Raw genomic sequence first — 27,323 nt, forward strand, 5'->3', positions numbered from 1 at the left:
GGGTGAGCAAACATAATTCCACTGAATAAGTAAGAGACATGTAAAGAGTGAAGTAACCACCAAAAAGTTTTCACAGGTTTTCATCCATGCTGCTTTCTACTGTTTACCAGTTTGCCAGTGACGTCGAACAAGACACACCAAAGGAAAAAAAAAAGAAAAAAAAAACACACCAAAGCATACACTGCTGCTGTGTACACAGCTCTGGTCTATTGGCAATAGAAAAGCAGTCTGTAGCCTCTTTTTAGTGGTGTTTATGCATGTTTAAATAACCCATGTATACGCACTAATATTAGTGGAAAAGGGTGACTTATTTGACCTCAATGCATTTTTAAAGAGCATCTCCACTTCAGTTGAATATCAGAAATAGTCATGTCTTTTATATTTAACTGTTAGAAAGTCAACACTTCATTTAGATCACATAGCTCATTTATTATCTCTAAAAGAACGAAAATAGTTATGTCAGTTTCAAATGTCGAAAAAGTCACTGTTCATATACAATCATGCATTCTTTATGAAGGTTTATATTCAACCAGTAGATGGCACTAGTGGGCATAGATAAAAACAAAATGAGGCGGTGGTGGAGGAGATCATAAAAATGTACCTTTAAACAGAGGCAGTGTTGTAGATGGTGGTGGTCTGTGAGGCCATTAAGTGCATGGTGACATGTTGATGGAGAATTCTTTTCACTATATTCGTTCTGTTCATTTCGTTTTTCCAATGTCTTTGCTGATTCCTATAGTCATCTCACACATGAACTACGTTACACTGCCCCCATGATTTCTGGTGATACTGCTCCATTTCGTCCACATCATAAGCTTTCAGAAAACATGCACAAATATACGTAGATGAAATGAATGCAGAGAAAAAATAGAAGACTCCATCCGTGTCTGTGCTTGTATCAAACGTTGAGCATAAATGAGCCCTTAATTGCTGAAAATGAGCACGACAGGGAGAAAAAATACCAAAAACAGCGGAATTAAATTAAAAAATATGAAAAAAAAAATTAAATACAAAACAAAAGAAACCTGCCTGTTACTGCACAAGGCATCCACTGACAATTAAAATAAAAATGTAGATTATATATTACCTTACACCATTTCTGAAATACAAAGAGTCAAAAACAGCTCTATACTGACTAACCTGCATTATCTGTACACAATACTAATTTATGAATGGGCATTTAGATACCCCTGTAACCCACATTAAAGTAAAAACAAATGTCCAGACTGATTTAATGTGATGACTTTAAAGCATCTAAAAATACATGAATATGCTGAAAATGAGACTATTATTCGCAATAATTAAAGCTTAATACACCTATTTTCAAAATTTATTATAAATACTTTCTGGCAAGTGAAACAGCCTCCATAGTACTTCACTTGGAGGCTGAAGGAGGAGGAGAGCTCTTTTAAATTGGTGCAACTTTGAAGTTTGAACAAGGGCCCCTCAACTGCAACCATGTTGACTTTTACAACTAAAGCCGAGTATTTTTCCACTGTATGGTGCGAGTTAGCAGTGTACATCTTTACATAAGGTTTCTAGATCGATCTATTCATAAGTGGCTCAGTTGATGTGACAAACTTGATTATATGTTTGTGACATTGTTTTCACCAGTGCCGTCATATGAAACCATAGCAACGTATGTGGTGTTATTAAATAAGATACCTCTGCTAAATGTACTTTTTTGGAATGTATACGTAACAATAACAATAAGGCAGTATTATGTTTTTCATACACATGTTGCTTCATTTTTGAACAACTTGTGATGGGGAAATCATGTAATAACTGGAACTTTTGTAGATAACTGTAAATATTAATGTGTAATCAATGCTGAAGAGACTTCAGTGCCTAATGAAATGTTATATGAGTAAAATATGAAGCTGCTAACCTTTAAGAATAATTGCATTTGCCAAAGGATAAATCAAGGATAATAAAGGACTTCAATTAGGCCCTGTCTACACATATACAGATATTTTTGTAAACAGATATTTGTCTCCATGTTGGCCTCTCTTCTACACACAAACAGGAATCAGGTCACTAAAACAAAGTCATTTTTGAAATGTCTTATAATGTGAAGATTTTTCAAACTGGTTACTTTTTATTTGCTTGGGTCATAGACAAAGATGGATGAAATGACAGCCCCCCAAAAGTGAAGCCAAAACATCTTGATCCTCCCCTGGTGGCTGGCTGCAGTATAGCTCAAAAACCCTGCCCCCCACTATGTTAGTGAATGGGACATTGGTCAAACTAAAAACTCCAAGCACGCTCCAAATAATTTTTTTCCCAAAAATGGTTTCTGTCATTTAAGATCGCTTTTACAACCCCAATATTTTTTCAAGTATTCTTTTTTGCATTTGCAGTTTTGTTTTTTGTTTTTTTTTGCAGTTCAACATAATAATAATAATAATAATAATAATAATAATAATAATAATAATAATAATAATAATAATAATAATAATAATAATATCTTGTCATCTGTCAGCATCCAAGCCAACCTGAGTCAAGTGTTGCATGCTAAAATATCGATAATGAATGGAAAAACAAATAGACATCCATGGCACATGGAGGAAGAGGCACATGGTGTACATACCACTAATTATTCTACATTTGGTGTTCTTTGTGTCATGAGGCGGAGGGGTGCAGATGTTTGCATTATGGCTTCAGCAGGAAACTGAAACATGTTTTCTTATGAGGCAGATGTGGAGTTCCCCCTCTCCCCTCCCCAACTTGTCTTTGTTTGTAGCAAGCATCCTAATTACCACTCTTTGCTTCTTCAGTGATTACACCGGTGCTCAGGTTTTAAAGAGCCCTTCCTGTTGACCAATCCCTCACTGATTTACTTTGTGTGTACGTGAGGAGCCGAGAGACTGATGTATTACCTCTACATGTCCATTTTTAGTCTGCTATTCATAGTGTATGCAGCAGAGCAATCAATAATTGTTTTCTTTAACTGTCTGACGTTATTGAGCAGCTGCTGCTGTCACAAAGTATGTCCTTACGAGGACGATACACTGCTAATCAAGTAAAATGAACAATGGCTTTGAAACTAATTAAATTTATCTTTGTTTGCTGTTGGTCTCTTCTTCAGGCTTTCATAAGAGAAAGCACTTCTGTCACCCCCCATGTCTGTCTCCTGGCTTTCTATCCATATGTATTAGTATTTGATTAATGGCATTTTATCAGCGGACAGTGTATCAGTTTTGTCCATGAATTGTATTTCTATTGTGAAATAATGAAGTGGAGCCGGTGTGACAGCATATTAATCAGAGATGGTTCACTTTAGGAACATTGTTTTGAGTTAATGGTGGCTAAGAGCGCTCTGTGGAGATGTTGTAGAATATTTATATGGGAACACTAATGCTGGAGAGATTAGTCATATAAATTATTCTTATATAGGCAGAACATTCACCATATTATCATGTATGAGGCAAAACAGCCCAACTTTTTAACATTTCATTTTTCAATTTGTTTTCTTGTCATTTTATTGTAATTGACTGATGAAAAGATAAAATAGGTCATTATAAAGCTGCATCAATTTTCTGGAAATAACTAATAAAAACTGACAGACGGCCCTGACATAATATAGCCTTATAAAACTATTAAACTGCGTCAGTTATCCATTTACACATCCTAATTCTGAGGAGTTTTTGTCAGTTATTCCTTTAGTTTTTGGGGTTTTTTTCAGTTTTCAGTTTGGTGATGCAGGTAACAAACAATGTAATTTTCAGGGCTTTCTTAAAGAAAACAGGTCCCTGTGCTAGTTAATGTGAACTGCTCCATGAACTTTGAAAAAAAAAGAATAGATAATAATAGATAAGATAATCCTCTGTGTGTTTGTCATTATGAGCAACACCTTTCACTATTCATGTTAAAGGTGTGGTGTTTCATATTTAGGGGGATATGCAGATACATTTTAAATTTATATATATATATATATATACATTTAAATCCTTCCTAAAACTCGTCTTTTTAAACAGGCTTTTAATGTGTGATTATTCAGTATACATTTTTGTATGTCATCCAATTTTATTTTATGTGAATTTGTGTGTTACTTTATTATGTCTATGTTGCTTTTTTTACTTTTGTACAAGACATCACTTTGTGCTGGTAACTTGTTGTAATGGGCATTTCTGCTTGTTTTTAATATTTATGAATTAAACAATAACAATAAGATCAAAATGATCATGTGCAGCACTAGTCTACTTAGCACCTTAGTTCAACACACAGTACTAGTATACCTGATATTTTGTCTACAATGTTTGCTGTTGTTGGGTGAGAAGCTTCAAATAACACTTTAGCTCCCCCTGCTGGCTTAACAGGGTCTTGATACAGCAGCAGGAGTCGAGTGCAGTAGACTGAATTGTGGATGAAAGCTATGCCACTGGTTTGCCCAACTATATTTATTAAGCAATGTACCTGTATGTATTTGTATTCTACAGTGCAGTACGGCCACCAGAGAGTTTTAGAGGTTATGCAGAAGAGTTATGCCATGTAGTGTAAACAAATATTTTGTTTCAACACAGCAGATGATTGTGTTCTCATCCTGATGCCATGTTTGTAATGATTGCACCATAACATCAAATGGATGTTTTTGAATAATTTACCTCATTTTAAGCCTGATAAGCTGGAAACTGGAATTTGAAATAAAGTTCTGTCATTTTGAAAAACACAGTATGAGTAATGATAGACCCACCGGCTCTGTGTACTTTATCTTCAGCAGACTCAGATGAGTAACTGTCTGTGGTAGACGCAAGAATAGAAAAATTATGACCTCACTATTAACATTTTTATCCTTGCAGACTTTTCCTTCTACACTTGTTAAGTGAAGCATGTCTTCTAATGGTGATCAAGCCAACGGCTAATTTAAGAAGACACACAACTGTGTAACATTACTGCAATATAAATTATTGTTGAAGTTAAGTAACAAATACTAAAGCAGCCCAAACAAAGAATAACAGGAGAAATAAAATCATTACTTCACCCTCTGTGTATATGAACTGTTGTAAATAAGCTTTTTTTTCGCTATACACTACAGCCGTGACTCTTAATTTATGGCTCGTGGGCCAGATCTGTCCTGTGACAGGTTGCAGGGTGGCCTGTCAACCATTTCTTAAATTCATAATGAAAATCAATGTACTTAAACTTGACATTTTTGTACTTTGAATCTAAATATAGTGCATAAAAAGCATTAAAATAGAGCTTGTTTTTTAAAAAAGAAAAGTGCCCCAGGACAATCACCAGACCCCCATTAGAGGTCCAGGTTAAGCCCCAAATGTCCTCAAATACTAGAAGAAACACCCCCATGAATACATCTGATCTTTGCATGGCTATTGCGACTGGATTTTCGGTCTTTGCAAAGACGAGTGAATACACATTAACATTTCAAAGGCTGAAAACAGGCAGATTCTTTAATATATATATACTGATAGATATTACTAATACTTGTTTATTAACTGGCCCCAGTCTACTGTCAAGTGGCCCCAAGGCAAAGCAAGCAGAGTATCACTGAGCTATAGCACCAAAACTGGTGTTTCAAGGAGGTCAATTACATCACTTTGCCTTCCCTTTTTATTAGCAAGTTCCTTAACATTACCTCACTTCATCAGTGTTCCCATTTTCAGACACGTTGGTCCCGGTCTAACAGTCTGCTCGGCAGCAGTGGTCAAACACATCACTGTAGGCGGTCTCACAGCATGGCTCCTGGCCAGCGCTGATGTATTTTTCCTCAAAAAGAACAGATGATGAAGACCAGGCAACACAGGCTACAACCACAAAGATTTAACCAGATGTGCTCCCTCTCTCTGTAAGCATATTGGGCCTAAGATGAAGTTAAGTAATGCGGGGCTGGATGTTGTTAACAGCAGACGAAAAAATCTATTTTATAGATGTTCTGGTGTACAGGTCCTGGCGTGCCAGGTTAAATTGTCTGATTCGTTGTGCTCTTCTACTGGATCATCACACAGCTGTGTTCTGTCATCATTTTACAAACTTAAGCCCAAACTGACAACCGCAGAAGTCCCGATAGACGCGCAAATGAAGTGGCCATAGTATAAGCATGTTAGGGAGGAGTGAATCCACCTACAGTGATGTGATAACCAAATGTAGCAAAACTAAAGATACATGTGTACATTTTAAAATGAAGTCCTACATGCTCATTCAAACAGTCATCAAAGGTCAGATCATCATTAAACAGATTCAGTGCTACAAATATCTGGAGACCTTAGATGACCATAAGTTGATGTTTAATGACAACACTTCCCAGCAACAACTGAAAGCTCTCCTGGAAGTACAACTGGTTTGGGGTGGGTAGTTAACTCATGACATCACCTTCTCTTTGGGTTTGGTAATATCTCATCAGGTGACAAGTACAGGCTGTGAGCATTGGTGTTAAAGCGCCTAAAAGTCTCTGTGTTCTACATTTGCCTGCAAGGCAACTGTCCCCTCAGGGCCAATATAAACCCTGTTTACATCTCATATTAACATGTGTCTCTGGTGATCTGATCGAAACCGGATAGTGCTAAATGCAGGTGTAAATGGCTACCAAGATGCATTTCAGAGCGGACCCCTCAAACCATTTGCCGAGGTGGTCTGAGACTCACTCGACCACATATCTTTTGTAGTATAAACAACAAGGAATAAGTCATCAGTGCAGGACATGGTGGTTGTTTTGGTGAATGTGTGTTGTGCGCTCTGTAACGTACCCATTTGATGGCAAGTTGGACGAATCGTTGCTTTACCATGCCTCATTTTGCCTCATGGCAGGAGATTTGTTGAATTCTGCTGACAGCGATACTTCAGCTGTACTAACACAACTGCTAATGCGACCAGTGAGCATGCTATAGAGCAGCTAGCAAAGGGGTGGACATACTAACTGTGCTGGGCAGCAACACAAACTGAACATAAGTGGTCTGCTATAGATAAGGACAGATGTGCACAACAATGCATCTCGTCTGTCCACTTGTGTTTGGATCACTGAAACGCATGCTAATACCAGGTCTGAACAGGCTCCTAGTTACAGCTGAAGCTGAAGTTGAAGTTGAAGCATGCCAGGTCCTGCACACTCACACAGGTGCTTTTAGTTATTCTTGCTAATCACACCTCAGCTGAGGTTGAGGATAAGCAAATCTCTTCCTGGAAGAACACAAGTTTAACAGGAGGCTTTGCTCCAATAGGAATGATGAAAGGTGTAATTTGTCCCGCCCTAACAGGCCAAAGAGAGAGTCAGGGACATAAAGCAAAGCAAAAAAGCAAATAGAGCCTAACCAATCCCACAAAGTCCCAAGCAAACCAAGTGTCACCCGTGTGGTTTTATAATGGCTGTGACATGTGTTTTGTCTGTGTTTTGGATCATTTTACTGAAAAAACAAAGCCTATACTTAAACAACCCTAAAAGGTGGTTTTTAAAATTTTGTAGTTATATCAGACTCAATCAGAGTGGAGGACCAACCATCCATTAGCTGAAATGTCTGAAATGTTTTATTTTTGAAAATGTCTTTTTGATGTGATTTGAAGGACATCTGTGTAAAATAATGAAGACCACAGCACATCCATTTGCAAGCCTTTGATCTCTGTCTCTCCCTTTTCTTTTAGGGCTATTTGCATACTGTATTGTACTTAGTCTGGGTTACTCCACTTTTTTAACATAAAAATGCTTTCCTGTTAATACCAGGTGGTGCTTTTCATCTCGACACTTCACATACAGATGCTTTCTTACAGTATAAGCAGAGGTCTTTATTGAAAAGACATCAAATTGCAAGAAACTGGCAAGGTAGTTTTGTCGTCACTGCAGCTGGGCTCTTTAAACAAACAGGCTGTTCAATGGGCTGTTCTCACAGAAGACATTTTGACTTTTCATAGTAAGAAGAGCACAGGTGTTACTAAAAACACTAATGATGGCTCCTTTATATTCAAGTGCTCCAGTGAGAGTGATGTTGGGATAGCATGCAAGATACCAGGAACCTGAAAACAAAGCTGCTAAAAACACCTCAACCATCATTAATATCAACACTTAACACCTGTTCTTTTCCTGCTGTGACAAGTCAAAATGTCTTTCATGAAAAAAAGGCCTTTTTTTACCTGTAAAATGTTCCTAAAATGTTCCTACACAAAGATTTAAATTCAGAAAAGAGAAAAGTGTATTGCCATTGAAATATTGCACACAGACATCATCAGAAAAACGGGTGCAGATAAACACATAAAACAGATGCAGGTCACAGGAGTGTCTGTTTGTATGTGTGTCTGAGTGTTTGTGAATCTATGCAGAGGGGAAAGTTGTGATGAGGTCGTGTCCCTCCGGTGGTCTCATTCTAGCCCGAGCGTGAGTCTCACAGTACAGTTGCCCCTCTACAAAGAAATAGCCCTTCTGTTTGAGGTTGACGTCACAATCAGAGCACACAAAGCAACCAGGGTGACGATACTTGTCTCGTGCTTTCACCACCGTCCCACTGTAGCATGAAAGACAGAGAGGGAGATGTCAAATGCAAAGAATAGCCTAGTGTACGTGTGTAGTGTGGCAGTAATAGCCTACTTTTAAAATACAGCCTCCCTGGATGGATATAAAGTGGGGGTCGCTGACATGAGTTGCCTGTAAGCAACACAAAGACTGCAACAGTTTTAGAGACTGTCTCATTCATTAACAGACAGAATCCTATATGTTATAAGAACAATTTGAATAATGCTGTACCAAATAATTATACAAATGCAACACATAGCAGCATTAAAGGAACGCTTCACCCTACAAATCATCATCTGTATGTCAGTTACAAACCCCACCATGTTACTTTTATTTTGGGAGGAAAGTTTAGTTTTTTACACGTGGATTCTCGATGAACTGAAGTCATAGGGGTCTGTGTTTAACAACAGCAAAACTATTGTAAAACAAAACAAAACAGCACATGAGCGTTACTTGTCCTTGCATGAGGCTGTTTATGCAAAGGTGCTTTGAATAGTAGGAGTTAAAGAGAAAATGCTTCTGATACACACGAGAATAATAAAACATTTCTAAACCATTAACTTAAATGTACAAACTATTTTCAGGCTGTTTATAGATGAGTATGAGCGCAACTTATATATATATATAAACAATTAAAATGATACTACTTTTATTTTAGGTTACATTCATCTTCACATTAATTAGCTAATTTAAAACAACTAAGAGAATAAATGAAAAGCTCTTCATCAGGACTTAATAAAATTAGGAACAATTCATGCTAAAAGAAAGGTGGTTTATTATTTAATTTTTAAGTTTTAATTTTGTTTTTTACTTTACCTATATTTGCTGAAGAATGTTTTTTTGTAAAAAGGCTGTGTTTTCAACAGCCCTGCAATAAATCTTACTTATAAAGCTTGTACAGTAATGCTCAGCTTCTGTCAGTTCAGAAAATGTTAATCAATTTGAATATATAGTTATAGTTATAGTTTGTGACGTTATGCTACAGCGGACTGTATTGTTCTCTTATACTTTTCTCCAGCCTTTGTATTGATTCACGGAGGCTCTGAATGTGAATCACAGATGATTGTTTTTTTCTATTTTTACTCACACAATCCCATTCCCACACTTGTCGCAGACGGGCAGTTTCTGCAGGTTTCCTGTGGGCGGAGTTGGTTTGGTTGTGGGAGCTTTTACTGTCCTGGTTAAAATGGGACGAGTGCCTGTCCACATGGGAGAGAAACCGCTCAACAAAACAGCCCTCGACTCATACAGGAGCACATAAATAAAAACAAAACACTCAAGAGAAATGAGGCAGGACAGTTAAAATGCCTTGAATCCTAATTACCTTTTGGGTAAAGGAAAATTGTGTAACTTCAGCTGTTTACAACTTAATTAATAATGGAAACACATGGAGGAGTGCTTTTGTAACGATGTGTTGAGCAGATTTATCCCTGCACTACTTGAATAAGGGGGACACATGAAGTTATGGCTTGATGACATATTGTGTAGCATGTTATGAGACTGGTTAGTCATACAGGGTCAACATATTACATGAATAACACAGTTCTGCGGTCAGTATTGTCTATTTATAATAAGAATAGCATCATCAATTGAATTAATTGGAATAGTTGTTTATGCAACACTTAGTAGGTCATCGGCTGAGGGAGGTGTTTTTTTCACATTCAGCTGTAAAAAAAAAATTAGTTACAGCAGGTTAGTTGCATTTGTTATTGGTTCGGTCCCTGTCTCCTCCTGTCTGCATGAAGTGTCTTTGGGCGATGACAGTAAACACCCCAAATGTACAGGATGTAAAAATACACATCCCAAGTCACTGTGATGAAAACATGCTAGTATGTCATGACTGTCCTCCACCAAAATACGATGACTCGGGCCATTTTTTAAAAGCAGAAATTACAACCCATATTGACTTTTTATGTTAGGCGGCAACCCCTAGTGGCCGTAGTTATTATTACGGCAGCAAAGGTCCGGCGAGTGATTTCGCCTTTTCGAGGATACTCTGCCTCTGAATGACTTATCCTGACATTCCTCCCTGATTCTGACCAATTCCACTCTTGCCTAAACCCAACCAATCGACGCAACAAAGACGAGTACTAGCAACTCTTAGGAAGAGTAGGGCATGTCATTCCTTAGTTATCCTAGGATTTGCAAATTTGCATCCAGTGACGTAGTATAAAAAGCAATTAGGGTCTTCTTAGGGCAGGAGGGTTAAACAAGAACAGGACTGTCATCTAGGAGGTAGGTGTTTGTGTCCCAACCGTTTTGCTGTAACATTAAATACTTATGAGTAAATGAGCAACAAAGTTAAAAAAAGAAGAAAAATAACATTGTTTTAAATCAGTAGGAGTAGCAAAAAAAGAAATAATGTGAGGAATCCTGTAACTCACTGTAAAAAGCTGATGTAGGAAATACTTTTTCAGGGCCTCTTAAACATCTGTATCTGTTTGTACAGTGAGGCATTGCCTCTTTTTGGCTGTCAGTAAAAGCACAAATATTTTACTGCACCGGTAATCATTTCACCCTGTACGATGTTTCAGTGTTGTGGACGTAATCGTCTGGTAGAGATGAGGTGCTCACCATCACTGTCAATAAATTCCTGCAGGGCTTTGAACGAGCCAGACTGTCGAGGCTCCTGGGGCTCCTCCTGGTCTTTCTGTAACATCTGGTACACGTCAGAATCCTCGATGCTGGACAAAGTCCTGGGACTGAGCAGCACATTCAAACACACACACACAAACATCAGGTCAGGATACAGAACACAAATGTTGACTATCTGGTGATGGAAGAAGTATTCAGATCATTTTCTTCCGAAAATTATGTAGGTATTTTGGCCAGTTAATGCACTTAAACTATCAAAAGTAAAGGTACTTGCTGTAATAAAATGTTCCCTGTCAGTGTTTTATATTATATTTGTCATTTCTGGATTTATATTACAGTTGCATTAATGTGTATTTTGCATTTTACAGCTGTAGATGTTTACAGCTGTGCTAATTCTAACTCCTTTATATACTGTTGGGTAGCTTAATCTACACCCATGGTCTTTCTGTAGGAAAACAGTTCCCAAATTAACTGCAGTCCAAAAAAAATAAAAGCTATTATGAATTAATTGAAAAAAACAAAATATGAAAAGGTGACTAATTACATGTAAGAAAAGGGTCAGGTTTAATCTGATCTTCTAACAGGTCAAGGTTAGGAAAAATGACCTGATTTGGGGGTTCAAGACCTTATTAATAAATTATTTAAATTAATAAAATCTTATTCATTCATTTTAGTCTGACATTATGACTCTAACATGTCTTATGCACTGATATGTAGAATAAACTAAAAATATGTCAGGGACAGAGTTTCAGAGTGGCAAGAAAGTGATATAAACACGACAGGAGGGTTGATGTGTGTTAAAAGAATATTAAACTGGGGTATATAGGGCCTTGGGAACATAGATATGCTCCCAGATTTGGAAATATATGGTTTTTATTGGACAGAAAGATTAAATTGTAATTTGAAAAATAACTTAAGCTGTTCGACAAATGTGGAGTAAAAGGTACAGTATTTTCTTCTCAGAAAAGGAGAATAAAGTTGTATAAAATAAAAATACCTGACTAAATATACTTTGTTCTCCTCCAAAGCTGCCACTGTCGATGGCACGGTATCGCTTTGCTCTGGAGGTTGTTATGACTGTGACAAATTAAACTTCTTTTTCCCAGACCAACCTAAGTCAATATCATTAAGAGAGATTCATGCTTGTGGTAGAAATGATGCATTGAAATTGCATTGCCCTGAGTTTTTTTGTGGTTACTGACTGAAGCAGATCAGGTGAGAACGAGCAGCTGGAGATTATTTACAGAGCTACAACATGGTGAGTCAACCTTAAAAGGAGAAAAAGGAATTAGACGCTGAATGTGGAATGAGTAAGAAAAGTCGTAAACTGGAGTTTTCCAGCTTACTGATTCTACAACACGCCATTTTTTATGCATATTGCAATATTTTCTTTCTACCATCATCTTCTGTTATATGATAATTCTCTCTAGTTGGCTGGTTATTGACTATGAATACATTACAGACATCCTTATTTTTCCGTGTAGCGTAGCCCAGAAATTATGCAGATTAAGTCTATGTTGTACCAGCTGACATGTCATAGGTTCGATGTGATATATGACTTATTCAGAGGCTGCGGTTAATCCATGGATGGATTCATTCCTGTGGGCTGTGGTAATATATTCTCAGCGTGACACACTATATATCAGGTAGCCTAATGAAATCCACATGACGGGAAGGCTGAAGGCTACTTCCACATCTGTGGCTGTATTAAGCTACTCAGCTGACATCCTCAAACTAACTGAGCAACTGGGTGATTGAGGAGGTGAGTCATGTAAAGAGCAGGTGGACTACGATGAATGTAACAACAGCAAAACAGAAAAAAGGCTGTACAGGGGCAGGAGGAAATCATGAAGGGAACAAAATGCATTGCTACATCAGTAACTCTTTAAGGCTGCAATGATCGTTACACCACAAAATATAGGAAAGCAGTTTGGCCTGAGGGTGGCACCAGAGGAAAAGTTATCTTGAAATTATTGGATCAATTAATCTGCTAATTCTGTGCTAAAACATTCTGCACTTGAAACAGCAACTAAGTGAGGTTTGAGTTTAGAAAAATTCTTCAAAAATACGCATTTCCAAAGTCCTCAATAAAGGTAATAGCTAATTTCATAAAGTTTGGCACCAACACTTTTTTTTCCCACAGCTTCTAAATGTTATTGTAGATTCATTACTTTTCTCTGTTTTATATCACTGTAAATTTCAGTCAGATTTTTTTTAAAAAAGGAACATGAGTGGCTTGGCTTTTGAATACATTTTACATACAAAAAAATGTGTGGCAGCCTTAAGGCCACACAAGCTAAAATGCTTATATGAAGAGGGACAGTCTATACCCCAAATCAATAATACCGAGCTAGCATGACAGCTCAGCCGAGGAGGTCGCCATCTAAATCTTGTGCTGTCATGAGCATGAGCCTCTTGTCCGTGACTAGAAGCACGCTTCCCTCTGTGCAGTGATGAGGCTGGTGGGTATATTTTGGGGAAAAAGTTTCTAATTGGACAGGACTTTTGGAAAGAGACACTGCTGTTGAGTTTCTCAAATGTATGTTTTTTTAAACACTTTGAGCCCCACAAGCCGAGTGCCATCTAGTTCAATTTCTTGAGAGAAGGCAGACATCTCTAAGGCTGATATCGCCAACATTTTGCAACTCACACCAAAACAATCTAGACTGATGAATGACACTACAGGTAAGAGAGATGTTAGCATGACTAATGTTGTTGTAGTATGGGTTTTTTTTTAGCCAGTATTAGCCTTAAGTTCATAACAGAAGTAACACCATTCCAATAAAAGTTTCTCACATATGCTAAACTAGTTTGTCAAGCTTTCACAGATTTAAACCCACACATTGGAGCAGGCTGACTCCTTGTGCACGTGTTAATATGACACTTTAAGATGTTATAGTAAGTGGTGTGGCTCAAACTGTGATTAAAAAAAGTAAGTTTAATAATCAAATATATCCAACAACCATTTCTTGATGATTGATTGTGTATGGGAAATGTGATTGTGACCCAAAAATCCATGCAAAGCCTGGTGCCACTTCTGGGAGCTTGGGGCCATAGAACTTAACTCTTATGTAGCTGTGAAGATATGTCACCCTGTGCAAGAGACCAGCTGTTGAACAGGCCAAATGACAAACTGACATAACTATCTGTTGAGCCATATTGCTATTGCTAGCATGGCTGATAGCATAATCAGTGCACTTACGACTCACTGTGGCTGTATGGTGCAGGGCTCTGAAAAACCTGACTGCCTTGTCAAAGCTTTATAGAGTGAAAACAATCACCTCACAGGCTTGGGCAGAACCAGGCCTCGGATCTGGCCCTCCATGGCGTCCTGGATGTTGCCTGAGGAGTAGAGGCCTATGGGGGTGTTGTAGGCTGTACTGACCACCTGATGCGTGTCATCAATATTTGCTGCCGCAACAAACGGCTGAGCTTTCCGGTTGTGAGCTGTCCCAATTGGTTTATATTCCTGCAGGGAAGAGAAGGACGTGACGTCATTATTGAGACAACAGCTAGATAATGATGTGAAGCAAAATGGTCAACGTGATAAATGTGAATCTATTTCTCAAACATACCTGCTGTGCTGCTTCCAGGTTCATTTTATAAGGGTGAGTTTTACCGTCCTCCACAACACGTGGTGACCACAGTCTGGTGTCATTTCTGAAAATAAAAAACAGATCCAGGTCAGAAGGTCACATGACCGTTTAATTTTTGAGTCTATGAGTGTGTGAGTTGTTTGCAATCCCAGTGTATAAAAAAACTGAGGTTTAATCTGCTGCTGCTCACACTTTTATTGATGCACCATAGGACGTGTATCACTTTCAGAAGTGGATATTTGAGTGTGTCCAAACTGGAAATGTGATAAAGCTAAGCCAAAGTCATAGGCCATACCAAATTCACCTGATTTTGCATGAGCTGTTAGATACCCAGAAAAGAAAGGTGAAATGGTCACAGCTGGGAAGGCTCAGACTAAATTCAGATGTTGGTGGGAAAGCTCCAGAAACACAAACACAAGTTTTCTATAACAGCAATTTGAGCAATGTCAGCATACATCTTGTATCAATTCCTGTTGGTACAAAACAAATAAGTATACTAATTTCCTGCATACTAACCTCCGAAGACAGCAATATGAAGATTATTATGTAGTGATTCAAAACCTGGAGGTCAGCGCCCACATGAAGGTATCAAAAGATAAATCCAAGGGAGTCATAAGATGATTAACAGGCGCAAAGAATTCTCCGACTTTCCTTTACTCCCATTTCTGCTGAATTTCCAAAAAAGTATGTAAAACACCCACATAAAGCCAATATCTCTTTGGTAACAACTGACCTGCAACTGGTGACTAGAGATCACAAAGTACTTTGTTTTAAGTAGTTACGAGCCAACAACTTTGGGAGCCACTATTGTACAGTACCAGTCGGCCATTATCTAACACTTTTGTTTTTGTTCCTATTATCGCACAAAAGGCTTAGCTTTCTTAAATTTTGTTCAAACATTTGCATAAATCCGCGTTAGTGAGCAATTTGCACTTTGGCATCTTGGCAGTACATCCAACCGATTTAGTGAGCCAGCTCAGGACCTCCACCTGCAGCTTATTCACCCAGAAGCAAGGTCATCTCAGAAGCCGCCAATGAGAAGAGCGTCCTCGAGACAGTTTCTGAAATTCTTCGATTGTGCAAACAAACTGCTGGATCAGCTGGTCAGGTGGTTAGTCTCAGACATTGTTGCAGGTGAAGATGCTAGGCATGGAAGTCTGGGCTGGTGTGTTTTTTCACGGTCTGCAGTTGTGTGGACAGTTGGATGTACCGCCAAATTCTCAGAGACGACATCGGGGACAGCTTATGGTAGCGAAATGTACATACTTTACAGGTAAAGCTCTGGTGGACAAGCCTGCAGTCAGCATGACAGTGGCACATTTCCCCCAAAACTTGTGACATCGTGTCATGTGACCAAACTGCACTTTTTAGAGTGGCCTTTAATTGTGACCATCTCAACGCATATCTGTGTAGTAAAGATCCTGTTTAATTTGCATTTGGATATGCCACACCTGTCAGGTGGATGGATTATCTTGAATAAAGGGAAGTGCTTGCTTATACAGACTTTTACAAATTTGTTAACAAAATTTTAGGGAAACAAGCCTTTTGTTTTTGCTTCCGATTTTTCACGCGTTAAAATAAAGACGTAAGGCTGCCTTATGCTCAGTTAAGTGTTGAGTAATATTTTTGTTCTTTACTATAGAATATAAAGGAACAAAATATTTTCTGACACTTGGATATGGATCTGCTGGAGACAGTAAAAGCAACATTCACAGCACAGTATGTAACCCAATACACCACAACATAACTTAATTTAGAACTGAATCCACAGCTGTCTGACGCTAAAATGGAACAATATAAACTTCATCAACACAGTAATTATGGCAAAGCTAATGTATTACATTTCATTATACGGTGCAAGTGTTGCCTCTGCTGTGTCCAGCACCTGTTTGTGTTCATGCTTTCGGTTTCTGCATACAACCTTTCAACGGTAAGACTGAGCTGACTGGTGGACTCTTTTATCTTGTTCTGGGCTTCACAGTGCAGCATGTTTGTGGCTGGGACTCCCTCGATGGCCAGGATGACATCGCCAGCGCACAAGTTGGCTATGGCTGCCTTACTCCCGGGAGTGATCTGGAAGTGAATAAAAGAGGGAATAATTAACAAGAATAAATACACTTATACACTTACACTACACTCGTACAGGTTGGACAGAGCAGATGGATTCTTGCAAGTAATAGTCTTTTATGTCTTCTTATCATTATTAGTTGGTCCACGCTTATTTGTGGATAAAAACAAATAACTGTAAGAACAAACACTTGTAGGTAAACAATAAGATCCACCATCGTGGAACTACTGATAACTTAAACATGTTCTCAGTCTAAGTCGTCACGAATCGCTGTACCGGTATGTACAGGTGGGGCAGCTTTGTGAAAAGTCTGTTCTCCATCACTGGCACTTCATCTTTCAATACACAACTGTTCTTCATGTTTGCCTGCTGGTATCACAGCTTTACATGATTTACTTTTCCTTCCTCTGAGTCTCACCTGGCCTAAATACTCCTGCAAAAAACAGAACAGACTCTACTAAGAAGCCCAGCAATTCAGTCAAACTCACAACAGAAAAGATTTGGGCCAGTCATGACCTAAATCTACAGGTTTTTCACCACATGCACTCTGAAAAACACTCTACTGCTCTATGAGATGCAGATTGCCCTGGTTGGTATGCACACGCGTAAACTGCCCGATCCTTGTCATGGAGATAAAGTAAACATGCGCTGCTTCCCACTAAGTGACAGCATCCAGATGGAATATGTATTCTGCCGGCCAGGAAGTGATCAAGATTAATAAGAACCTCCAGAGGGCTCTCGGGGTCATAGAAAATACCTCAGGAGGCAACTTCAAACCCAACCGCACATTCCCACTTACACTACACAGGCCCTGACCTATGCTCAGCCAGATTGCATTACGGGACACAGGAAACTTAGCTACACTGGGATGTTGCATTGAAACTTGAATTAGGTCATATACCTATAAATAACTGTGGATGAAAGTGCTGAGGGGATGCCTCATGCTGCCAAAAAGGGAGCAGTAATTTACAGTCAGGCATTTTTGGGAGTGCTGCTGTCTGTATGTTTTACTGCTCTGATGTTACCTGAATGCGTGCACAGCTATGCTTTTTATCAGATTCTTTTGTTTCCACGCAGCTAAGTTTTCATGTTAAACATTTGTCTTTGTTTAAATTACAACCATCTCTTCCTTTTTCCATTCCCGTTTTCTGTCTTGCTTTTTTCATCTTTCCCTTTGTCTTCCGACATCCGTTTATCTTTTGTATTTCTTGCCATCTTTTCCTTCTTCAACTGATCCGCAAGCAACCCAAAAACATAAAAAGAAAAAACTAAAAAAACTAAACTCTGCTATTCTTCCCCAAGTACTGTTACTTTGGATACTTGAGTACAATTTATAAATATTTGTCTGTGTAGTTTTGTAAGTAAAAAAAAATATTCCAATATTATGCAATGTAAGAGTGAATGAGGAGTCAAAAAGGAAAAGAGAGAATCCAGTTCGATCTTACACAGGCTCCGCCATCAACTGGACTCTATGGGTTATACTATTCCTACTGAATCTAAATAAACGCAACTTCTTGCACTTTTGACGTTTGTATAAAAAGGCAGAAAATTGTTACAAAGACTTTAATAAAAGATGAAAGTTTCTGAGTCGTGTAAATGTGATTGACATAACATGAGGTAATATTTATTTCTAAACTTATGACACGTGCAAATGCCTCTACTGTAATAAATTTGCAGTCTCCACGCTCAAGCTAAAATACCCCTGATGACATCACCAGGGTTATTTTCTCAGACTTGATAGAAGTCCCTCCATAAAGCACAGAAGACACAATACAACTTTCTTTCACGAGTGTCCCTTTAAGGCTGCTGTCTGCTGAAGAAAAAGATGACTATCGCTTGTGTTTACTTTCCTCGACCAGCTGGGAACACCGGCAGGTCATAAAGAGGAGGATGTTCCTGCCCAAAAATGGCAGTGTGGGGGAGACACAATTCACTCGTGTTTATATGAAGTCTGAGAGCTCACAGACACTGAATCTCATCAGTGTGGTGTTTTAGTCCGGTTTATCTTTAACGTATGTCTTTCTTTAATATCTTTCTGCCTCACAAGAACATTTTAGCACATTGCTTCTTGTGTTACTGCTCACATATCATTTGCCGTCTCTCTCTCTCTTCCATTCCTCTCCTTCATCCCAGTCCTCTATCATCGCAGTTTCCACTAACACAACAGGTGTGGGGTTACTGGACAGAGCCAGTGGTTCGAGACCTAACTATGCTTTTAGTCAGTAGTTCCTGAGGTCTTTCTCCTAAATATAGATTCACATAACCCCAACAGCGTGGGATTACTGGGACCCCTCACATCTGATCCTACGTGACATCGAGGACACAGACATGAAGACATCACTGTTCATATTCTGAAAGTTACTTTTGTGGTAGAGTGGTGAAAAATACTTTGCAAACCGGCAAACTGATCAGTGACTGCATGCTATAACAGGGTATTTCCATAAAAAGCGACACACATAAAAAGACAAAAATAAGCTTTTCTCTTTCTTGCTGAGAGTTAGGCGAGAAGATTGACAGCACTCTCTCATATTACTCCACTATGAAGTTAAAGCTAGGAGAAAGTTAGCTTAGCATAGCATAGAGACTGGGGAAAACAGCTGATCTGGCTCTGTCCAAAATGTCTGTGAAAACATCTTCCACTTGGATCCAGGTGTGCACCTGGGTGTGATGTTTCCATTGCCGCCGATTGAAGCGGAAGCCAATAACTATGAGTGACGACTGCAGAGTCGCTTATTCCATGAATTGTGATTGTGGCATTTTACCACTAAAGACAAAAGCCAGATGTTGGGAAAGCTAAAAGGGATGCTGGTTAAGGTTTTTATTTATTTATTTATTTTTTAATTTTCTTTAAGTCTTTGGACAGAACCAGGCTAGTTATTTCCCTAATATTGATCTTCTCATCTGACTCTCAAACAAAAGAAGCCTGTTGGCGTGTTGCATTTAAAGTGAGTATTTTTTGTATCAGTAACAGTCTGGTATTTTCATGTGATCCATTTGTTTGGATGTACTTTGTATAAACAGTAAATACCATATTAGTTTAAGGAAATTATCATTTTCATATAAACAGATGAAAAAGATTTTAATTTGCCAATCTGAATCAGCAGCCACTGCCTTTTTTTTCTTGAACCAAGTATCTCACTCATAGGTCATTTGTTCGTCTAATGTGTAATGTGCTCACTGTGAGATTTCATGACACAATAATCTGTCCCCTGTGCTGTCAGTCTACAATGAGGACAAGCTGTGTGATGCTGCATGTTGACCTCCAGCTGACCATTTAGTGACTTTTGAACAGCTGCACTGTTATAATAGATATATCATAATGATGCAGTGACACATTGCCCATGTTCTCCAATCACTCACAAAATCATTCTGATACGTGTTGACTCGGCTGTCAGCATGAATGCGTGGGGGGCTTCAAACACATAAAGTGGATTATTTACAGCTGGGGGATTCTACCTTTCTTTTTCTTCCATAATCTTTGCAGTTCAGAGTTGATTAACACACTCTGCAGGACTGACTAATGATATCATGACCTTATTTTGCTTCTAAATTCTTCCATTGGAAATCGACTCAATGAGACATTTGTGTGTATTTGTGTGTGTGTGTGTGTGTGTGTGTGTGTGTGTGTGTGTGTGTGTGTGTGTGTGTGTGTGTGTGCACATGTCAGAGTACAATGTAGGCTGCTATTTGTATCTAAGCCTCTTGCATTTACAGTGGCACAGGTGCAAGCCTCATACCAGCCCAGACAGACTCTTTCTAGAACAAACCCTCCGGGAAACACTATGTTACACAAACACTGACTCCTCTGGACTGGACCACTAAAGGATTAACTTCAAATTTTAGACATTTGGCTGATGACAGTGGAAACATCCTCAAATCCTTGATCTTCTGCTAATCAACGACAATAAAGATATTAAAAGCTGTTAGAAGTTTTTGTTTTCTCAAGTTATTAAACGGAACATCATTCACTACTTTTTTATCTGATCTCATGGAGACATCCTATCAGTCACTCACCCTGGAGATGGTCAGAGGCTGGTTGAAATCCTTTCCTCCTGTCAGGCGAAACCCCCAAGGGGCCGGACCGTCCAACACGACATTGACTGGCATGGCCCTTCAACGTCTCCCAGCTGTTAGGTAACAGCAGCAGGGACAGTAAACTGCACACTGCAGGGCACAAATTTAAAGAGCAAAGGAATATCAAAGTGATGGAGATTTTGACCCATGTGGGTGGGTGCAGGGGGAGGAGAATGGACAGACCCCACCCCAGGAGTGAAGTAATTGGTCAGATTTTGGGAACTGGCTCTCAGACTGTTTTTACCAGCACTTGCTCTCCACTTTTGCTCTTTCTGTTGAGCACTTTTGTTTTGTTTCTTCTCTTCTCTCTTACTATCTCTGTCTACAAATAGAAAACAATGTTTTGCTTCTTGAAACCAAAGCTTGCAGTTGTCCTAAACAAATCCAGTTTTGGCTCTCAGTCTGCATACCTATATGGACACTTGTAGACAGAGTGAGGATGTAAACCAGCTCCCCCTCCCACCATCGCTCCTCATCCCCGGGCAGCTCACAGTCTGGCTGGCCTCCTCTCGCTCTGGTTGACGGGTCTTGCTGCTCCTGTCCTTATTTGGTCTGGAGGCGCAGCTCCGCTCTGAGGCCCTGGAGGTCCCACAGGCACATTCCAGCCACTATTGATCTGGATGGGACCCAGGACTCTCACCCCAGAGCTTGTCAACAATCCAGTCTCAACAGTTTTTCAACACATCATTTCCCAAACCAGATCTGTCTTGTCTGTTAAGATAAAGGATTTCCTCGAGCCTTCAGAAATCCTCACTGTGCTTTTTGTTTATGATCACAGTGTTTTATTCCAGTCAGCTGATGATATTGTTTTCTTGTTGCCACATGCCTTTCATATCTGCCTTATATCCAGAATTATAAAAACACCAAAGGCTTTATGTGGCGACGAGAGCACTTTGTCAACAAACTGTGAGCGTGGCTCGTTAATCTGTGTCAGCACTTGCAGGCTTTCGCTCTGAGTTTTTTCATTGTGTAAATCAATCAAAGTACCAGTTAAAATATTTGTGCAAATTAGAAACTGCACCACAAAAAAACATTTAAAGCAGGTGCTGGACCAATTAAAGGCAGCAATAAATGGATGTGGATAGATACTTTGTGTGAAAAGTAGATGTGCTTTTTAAATTGCACTTAAAGAAGCTACAGTGTGCAGACATTCCTTGATGTTGTTTAAAAACCTGAAACTAAAAACTATTCGATGCTATTAAAGGAATACTTCAAATTTAGGGCACATAGCTTTTATTTTGAAGTACCATTTGTGCTTATTTTTGCAATAGACTGTGCTTTATTTAGTTGTACTTTCAGCCAACACGTTGTTTATATTTTGTGAAATAAAATTGGAAATGTGGTATCTGATCTGTATTGTGTGAACCCTAAATTAATGACTGAGGAGGTATTGGGACCCCGTGACTGGACCAGTTGGAAACCACAACATTTTCATTAAGACACCGTGTGTGCCCTGTGCAGTTTGATTGAAACAGTGTTTTTGCATTAACCATTTCTCACCGAAAGCATTGTGCATTAACATTTTGCAAAATCTCTCTGAAAGCTCTTAAAATGTCTTTTCTTTGTCACATTGTTGCCTTTTACTGCTCATTACCACCACCAACTGTTCAGATGAAATAGTGTGTGAAATAGAGAGGACTTGAATGTGTACAGTCACCTCTGTGCTTTGAAAAAAAACATAAAAAAGTGGTCAAAAACTCAGAAACGTACCTTTAAACATCATAAATGAGATTTCCCTTTTAGTCATCAGCAAACAAGTCGGGCTGAAAGGGGAAAAAATGGGAAATATTTCATCTACCAGCTGGATTTTATTAGCAATACAGCCCCATAAAATCATTCAACAAATGCTAAGATACTGTAGAAATACTTAGGTCCAAGAGTGTGCATTGAATTTGATATTAACATGAATAACATATAAGATTAACATTTTCATTACATGTATAAACATATCAGGAGTCAAATTCATGTCTTCAATCCAAATCTGTTCCTAATGTATCAAAGGCAGACTAGAGGTTCACCGTATGTTTCGACTCTGTCATTTGTGATCACGCTCTGTGCACACTTTCCTGATGTTTTCTAGACTATATATGCATAAATTAATTTTTTGCATCACAGAAGAGGTTTACATATACATGGCTATTAAATTAGTGAGTTGGATGTAAGGCAGCAATCACCAACTCTACTCAACTCTAACTACAGTAACTTCAGTTTAAATACGTTACTGGCTCTTAAAACAACAAATAACTGGACGGGAAAAGAAAGGCCTACGTGCCTGGCTACCATAATAAGATTGAAAAAGGGTGGAAATTAGCACCACTGATGAAGAATGTGAAGAAAGAAAGAGAGGAAACCAAATATGATGGCGGGTGAGAAAAAGCTGACTTTATAAAGCAAGTGGATGTTGGCCATTTTACAGCTCTCATACAAAAGGCTTACAAAAACACCACAGACACACAAGCACACGCACACAGAAAGTGTTGTCACCAGCTGAGATAGAGGATGACAGGGGGTGACGTGAAGGGCAATGAATGAGAAAACACAACATATCTTAAGGTGCTTTAACAATTATTTTGATGTCAGTGTCCATCCTATGTGAAACAAGTAAAGTGAGAAACTAAAACATAAATCACATTCACCGAGCATGACAAGCTAAGATGCCGATAATTCCAAATAGTACATAACTACATGAAACAGTGACCCACTCACTCTGACAACAGGGTTAAAAGATGCCACCAAAGTCTAGTGGGAAAAAAACTGCAGTTACATGACTGAAGTTTTCTTGATAAAATGCCATCTCATCCTGCATCTGATTTAAATAATTCAACATAAAACATCAATAACCCCGGCATAATTATAGCCCATGAACTATGGTGTTGTTTCACTCAGCACCTATCTGGACGATGATACAATAAAATAATCCTTCAAATGTGGGTTTGCTGCTGATTAAAGATGTTAGAAAAGCATTGTGTTGTTCCATCCTTTGAAAAATTGTCAGTTTCACCAGCAGTTGTCCTCTAATAAATATAATACCTAAATAGTTGGTAGCCTTTTTGCATACACTTCTCAAACATGGTCAATATACCGCAAAGCCCCACGGACATATCAGAGACACAGTGTGTAGGATTTAGTGGCATCTGGCGTTGGAAATTGCTGATTGCAACACAAGCAAAGAGTTCACTTGTGTGCCGCCATGTTTAAACTCCAAGTTAGGATTCCTTCAGTGTTTTTTTGTTCAGGAGGTTTTTAGGTGGTGGCTTCCTCTTCAAAACAAACAGATGCAAATATTTAAACCGGTAAAAACACTGAATAAAACAGTTTCTCGTTACAAATCAGTGTTTCTTGCTTTAAGATTGGCTCATCTGAGACAGGCTGTCTCTTCCGAGGGGTAAACGACATAATAAATATAAGGAAGCAGTTTCATAGTTTTTTTTTTTTTGAAAAATCAGTGTTTTTCTAACACTGCTTGTTGCAGAGGGGCTGCCAATTACAATGGCAGATGTGAAAATAGGGAAAAAGTAAAAATGGCCCCATCTACTGTCAAAAACAAACAGACAAGGAGATTAAAAGCGGTAAAAACACTGAATAAGGACAAGGATCCACTCTTTATGTAGATTCCTATCACTTGAAGGAATCATCAAAAACATGACGATTCTTACTTTCAGCTGATTATACATTTAAGAAAATATACTTCAATTTTTCAATTTCTGCCAGTATCCCCTCCTAGATCCTACACACTGGACCTTTAACATCTACTGTGTAAAGTCTGAAGTGAATTTTGAGATAAAATAAACACGAAATTGTGTTAAAGTTTTGTTAAAGTGCATTAATCCTAGTGTGAAGATGAACAAGTCGAAAATATTTTTGTGTTTTTAATCTTATACTTTAAATCTAATGTATTAGGTTGAGAAAGCAAGTGCAACAGTGCCAATGATAGATTTTTTTTCCACTTTCTCATTTGCGATATTTGAAACAACTGATTAATAACGATTAATGATAGTGTTTCATATCCCCAAATTCTTACCAACCAATCAGTACCTCGGGCGACACATAACATTGATACATGCACAGTCTTATCCACCTGTATGTGTGGGAAGTAACATCCTTTACCTGAAATATCGTCTGCATGACTGCAATCCCTTCGACACAGCTCGAACACAACAGACCTGCTGACAGAATACTGTTTTGACAACACTTTCTGCACTGAATGTCTTTGGGGATATTTGTAATTGAACACTGAAATGAAATGTAACAAGTGTTTTTAAATTTGAGATACTGCAGTAAAGTAAAAAAAAAAAAGTGATCTTACTGCCCTTTAACAGAATTGAAAGCATCACTGTGGTGCCCTGTTTTCTGTCATTGACTGTTCAAAGTTCCTTTGATATCCTTCCATCACAGTCAAAAAGTTAAAGGTCACGGACTGGAGCACCAAGTTTGGGTTCTCCGTAATAGAAAAATAAAGATAAAAAGATAAGATTAAAAAAACAACGTTATTTTATAGAAGTCTTCCATTAAAGATGGCTAGTTAGAGCTAAGTGTTCTGTCTGTGTGAAGCTGACGAGCCACACATAACACGCAAACACAGAAATGTGCGACAGGTCTTGGGGGACCAGTGTTGGGAGGTGGTGTCCGGCGGCTGCTGTGCTGAGGGCGATGAATGTGTCACAGGAAGAGGCGGGGCCACTGGGAGGGAGGGAGTCTGGAATCATCATTATAGCTGCTTCACGTAGTTTCCTGGGAAGGTTCCAAACAACTTGCTCCTTCGAGAGGTCCCTTCAAAAACAAAGAGCAATAAATCAGATTGTCAGTGTTTAAAATTGTGGCTGAAACTTGGCAGCAGCAGCAGAAGTGCACGCTAATATTATTACAGCTCACTGCGGTCTGGAAAACAGCCAAACCTGGAGATCAAACTGAATCACATGAAAGGATCTTTAGAGGGCAAAGTTTCCTGTAAAAGAATGTAAAGAGTAACACGGCAAACAGATTCTCAGGGCCGTCAGAGTTGCTCAGCTGTGAAAGATAATGCCGATTACTGCAATAGTCATGAAGTAAGCGTGTGGTGGGATCATAGTGACATCTAGTGGTCTCAGTTTGTTTTACATCATAGTGTCAACCAGACCACAAATGCTGCATAGACCTGCTGTGTCTGTATATGGTGAACATTTGTTATCCAGCTGTTCTGTTAAAAATATATGTATCTAGCATATAGATGCAGTCATTCATTTATTAGTTGTCAGCTATTACATAAATCACAGACTTATTTGATAATCAGTCAGTTTGAATTTCTTTTTGGAATTTGTCTACAGGTATCAGACACTTTAATCAAAGTTTCTCCCACGACCTTCAAGACAAGTCTTAACCAAATGTAAGACACATCGTCTTTATCTTGTTCAAGCACTGTAGGTAGGTAAAAAAAGTAAGTATATGAACAGTCCCGTGCAGATGTAGGTTTTACATAGGAATATTGTTATTAGTGAGTGAGGCTAATCTACATTTTTGTCAACAAGTAATTGCAAGTAAAAAGTATTAGATTCAGTGGTAGGTTTAAAGATTTGTTACATCAGAAATGTGGACATAAAGGCTGAAGAGCTTAACTTGTTTCCAAAAAGATACATTAAAAGATTGAAAAATAAAATTAGATCAAATATTTGTGGCAATTAAGACCTCACAAATTTCAATTTAGCACTATCTAATGCTTTTAAAAGTAAAATATTGATTAAAAATTGAATTCAAAGACAATGTTAGGAGTTTTAAGGACCGTTGAGATCGGAGTTAAAAAAAACAAAACAAAATTCTGTGGTTCCAGCTTCTTAAATCTGAACATTTTCTAACTGTTTTACTCCACCATGACAGTGATTATCTCTGGGCTATGGACAAAACAAGTAATTCAAGGTCATCTTGGGTTTTGGGAAACACTGATAGATAGTTTTCACCATTTTCTGATATTTTATAGTCCAAACAACTAATTGATTATTTGAGAAAATAATCGACACATAAATTGACGATGAAAATAACCGTTATTTGCAGCCCTAATCTTGTATCATACCTACTTGCCAAATAGACAAGAATGACCCCATATCCCCTCTTCTTACCAACAAACCAGCCATCATCACACTTCTCCATCACATCTACAATGTCGCCCTCCTTCAGCTCCAGCTCGTCCTCGTTGCGAGGCAAGTAGTTGTACACGGCCTGGTAACTGTGTTCGAAAAAAAATATAAATTAGTAGTGATGCTGAACAGTGATATTACACTTTCTGTTCCATGTAATATGATCACCTTTGCTTTTTGTCTCTTGTATCCAGTATTTTCCCTGTCTGTTTGTGTTTATATGTTCTAGCGATAAAGCAAATGTAAAAACTTAAGTTACATGTAACATGATCACTGTAATCATTGCACACATATTGTATATATTGTAAGCCTACATTTCTGCACAAAGAGATATCTTTTTTTTTGGATAACAGCAAATCAGTAGAGTAGTAACAAATATTACTTACGGGTCTCCTCCACCATGGAGTGCATCCTGTACCAACCGCTGTGAA

At 38.5% G+C, this 27,323-nt stretch overlaps 2 protein-coding genes across 2 annotated transcripts in view; both read right to left on the reverse strand.

Moving 5' to 3' along the window:
- Positions 1-7,706: 7,706 nt before the first annotated feature.
- Positions 7,707-20,904, reverse strand: LOC121941698 (PDZ and LIM domain protein 3-like). Its single transcript, XM_042484539.2, has 7 exons — positions 20,726-20,904; positions 16,565-16,716; positions 14,623-14,707; positions 14,329-14,516; positions 11,027-11,154; positions 9,540-9,651; positions 7,707-8,444 (listed from the first exon to the last, which is right to left on the reverse strand). Exons 1-7 carry the CDS (start codon positions 20,816-20,818, stop codon positions 8,255-8,257), a joined length of 948 nt encoding a protein of 315 aa, XP_042340473.1. The 5' UTR covers positions 20,819-20,904; the 3' UTR covers positions 7,707-8,254.
- A 2,236-nt stretch (positions 20,905-23,140) lies between these two features.
- The window catches only part of sorbs2a (sorbin and SH3 domain containing 2a), a 59,631-nt gene continuing 55,448 nt past the window's right edge, over positions 23,141-27,323 (reverse strand). The window contains exons 28-30 of the mRNA XM_088075860.1: positions 27,279-27,316; positions 26,875-26,981; positions 23,141-25,555 (exon numbers count right to left, since the gene is read on the reverse strand). Of these exons, the coding sequence (XP_087931986.1) occupies positions 25,494-25,555; positions 26,875-26,981; positions 27,279-27,316 (207 nt within the window). The 3' untranslated portion in view covers positions 23,141-25,493. The remainder of the gene's footprint in view (positions 25,556-26,874; positions 26,982-27,278; positions 27,317-27,323) is intronic.

The sequence above is a fragment of the Plectropomus leopardus genome, chromosome 3, assembly GCF_026936395.1.
Source record: "Plectropomus leopardus strain MGB_pleo_1.0 chromosome 3, ASM2693639v1, whole genome shotgun sequence".
In the NCBI taxonomy this organism is placed as follows: domain Eukaryota; kingdom Metazoa; phylum Chordata; class Actinopteri; order Perciformes; family Serranidae; genus Plectropomus; species Plectropomus leopardus.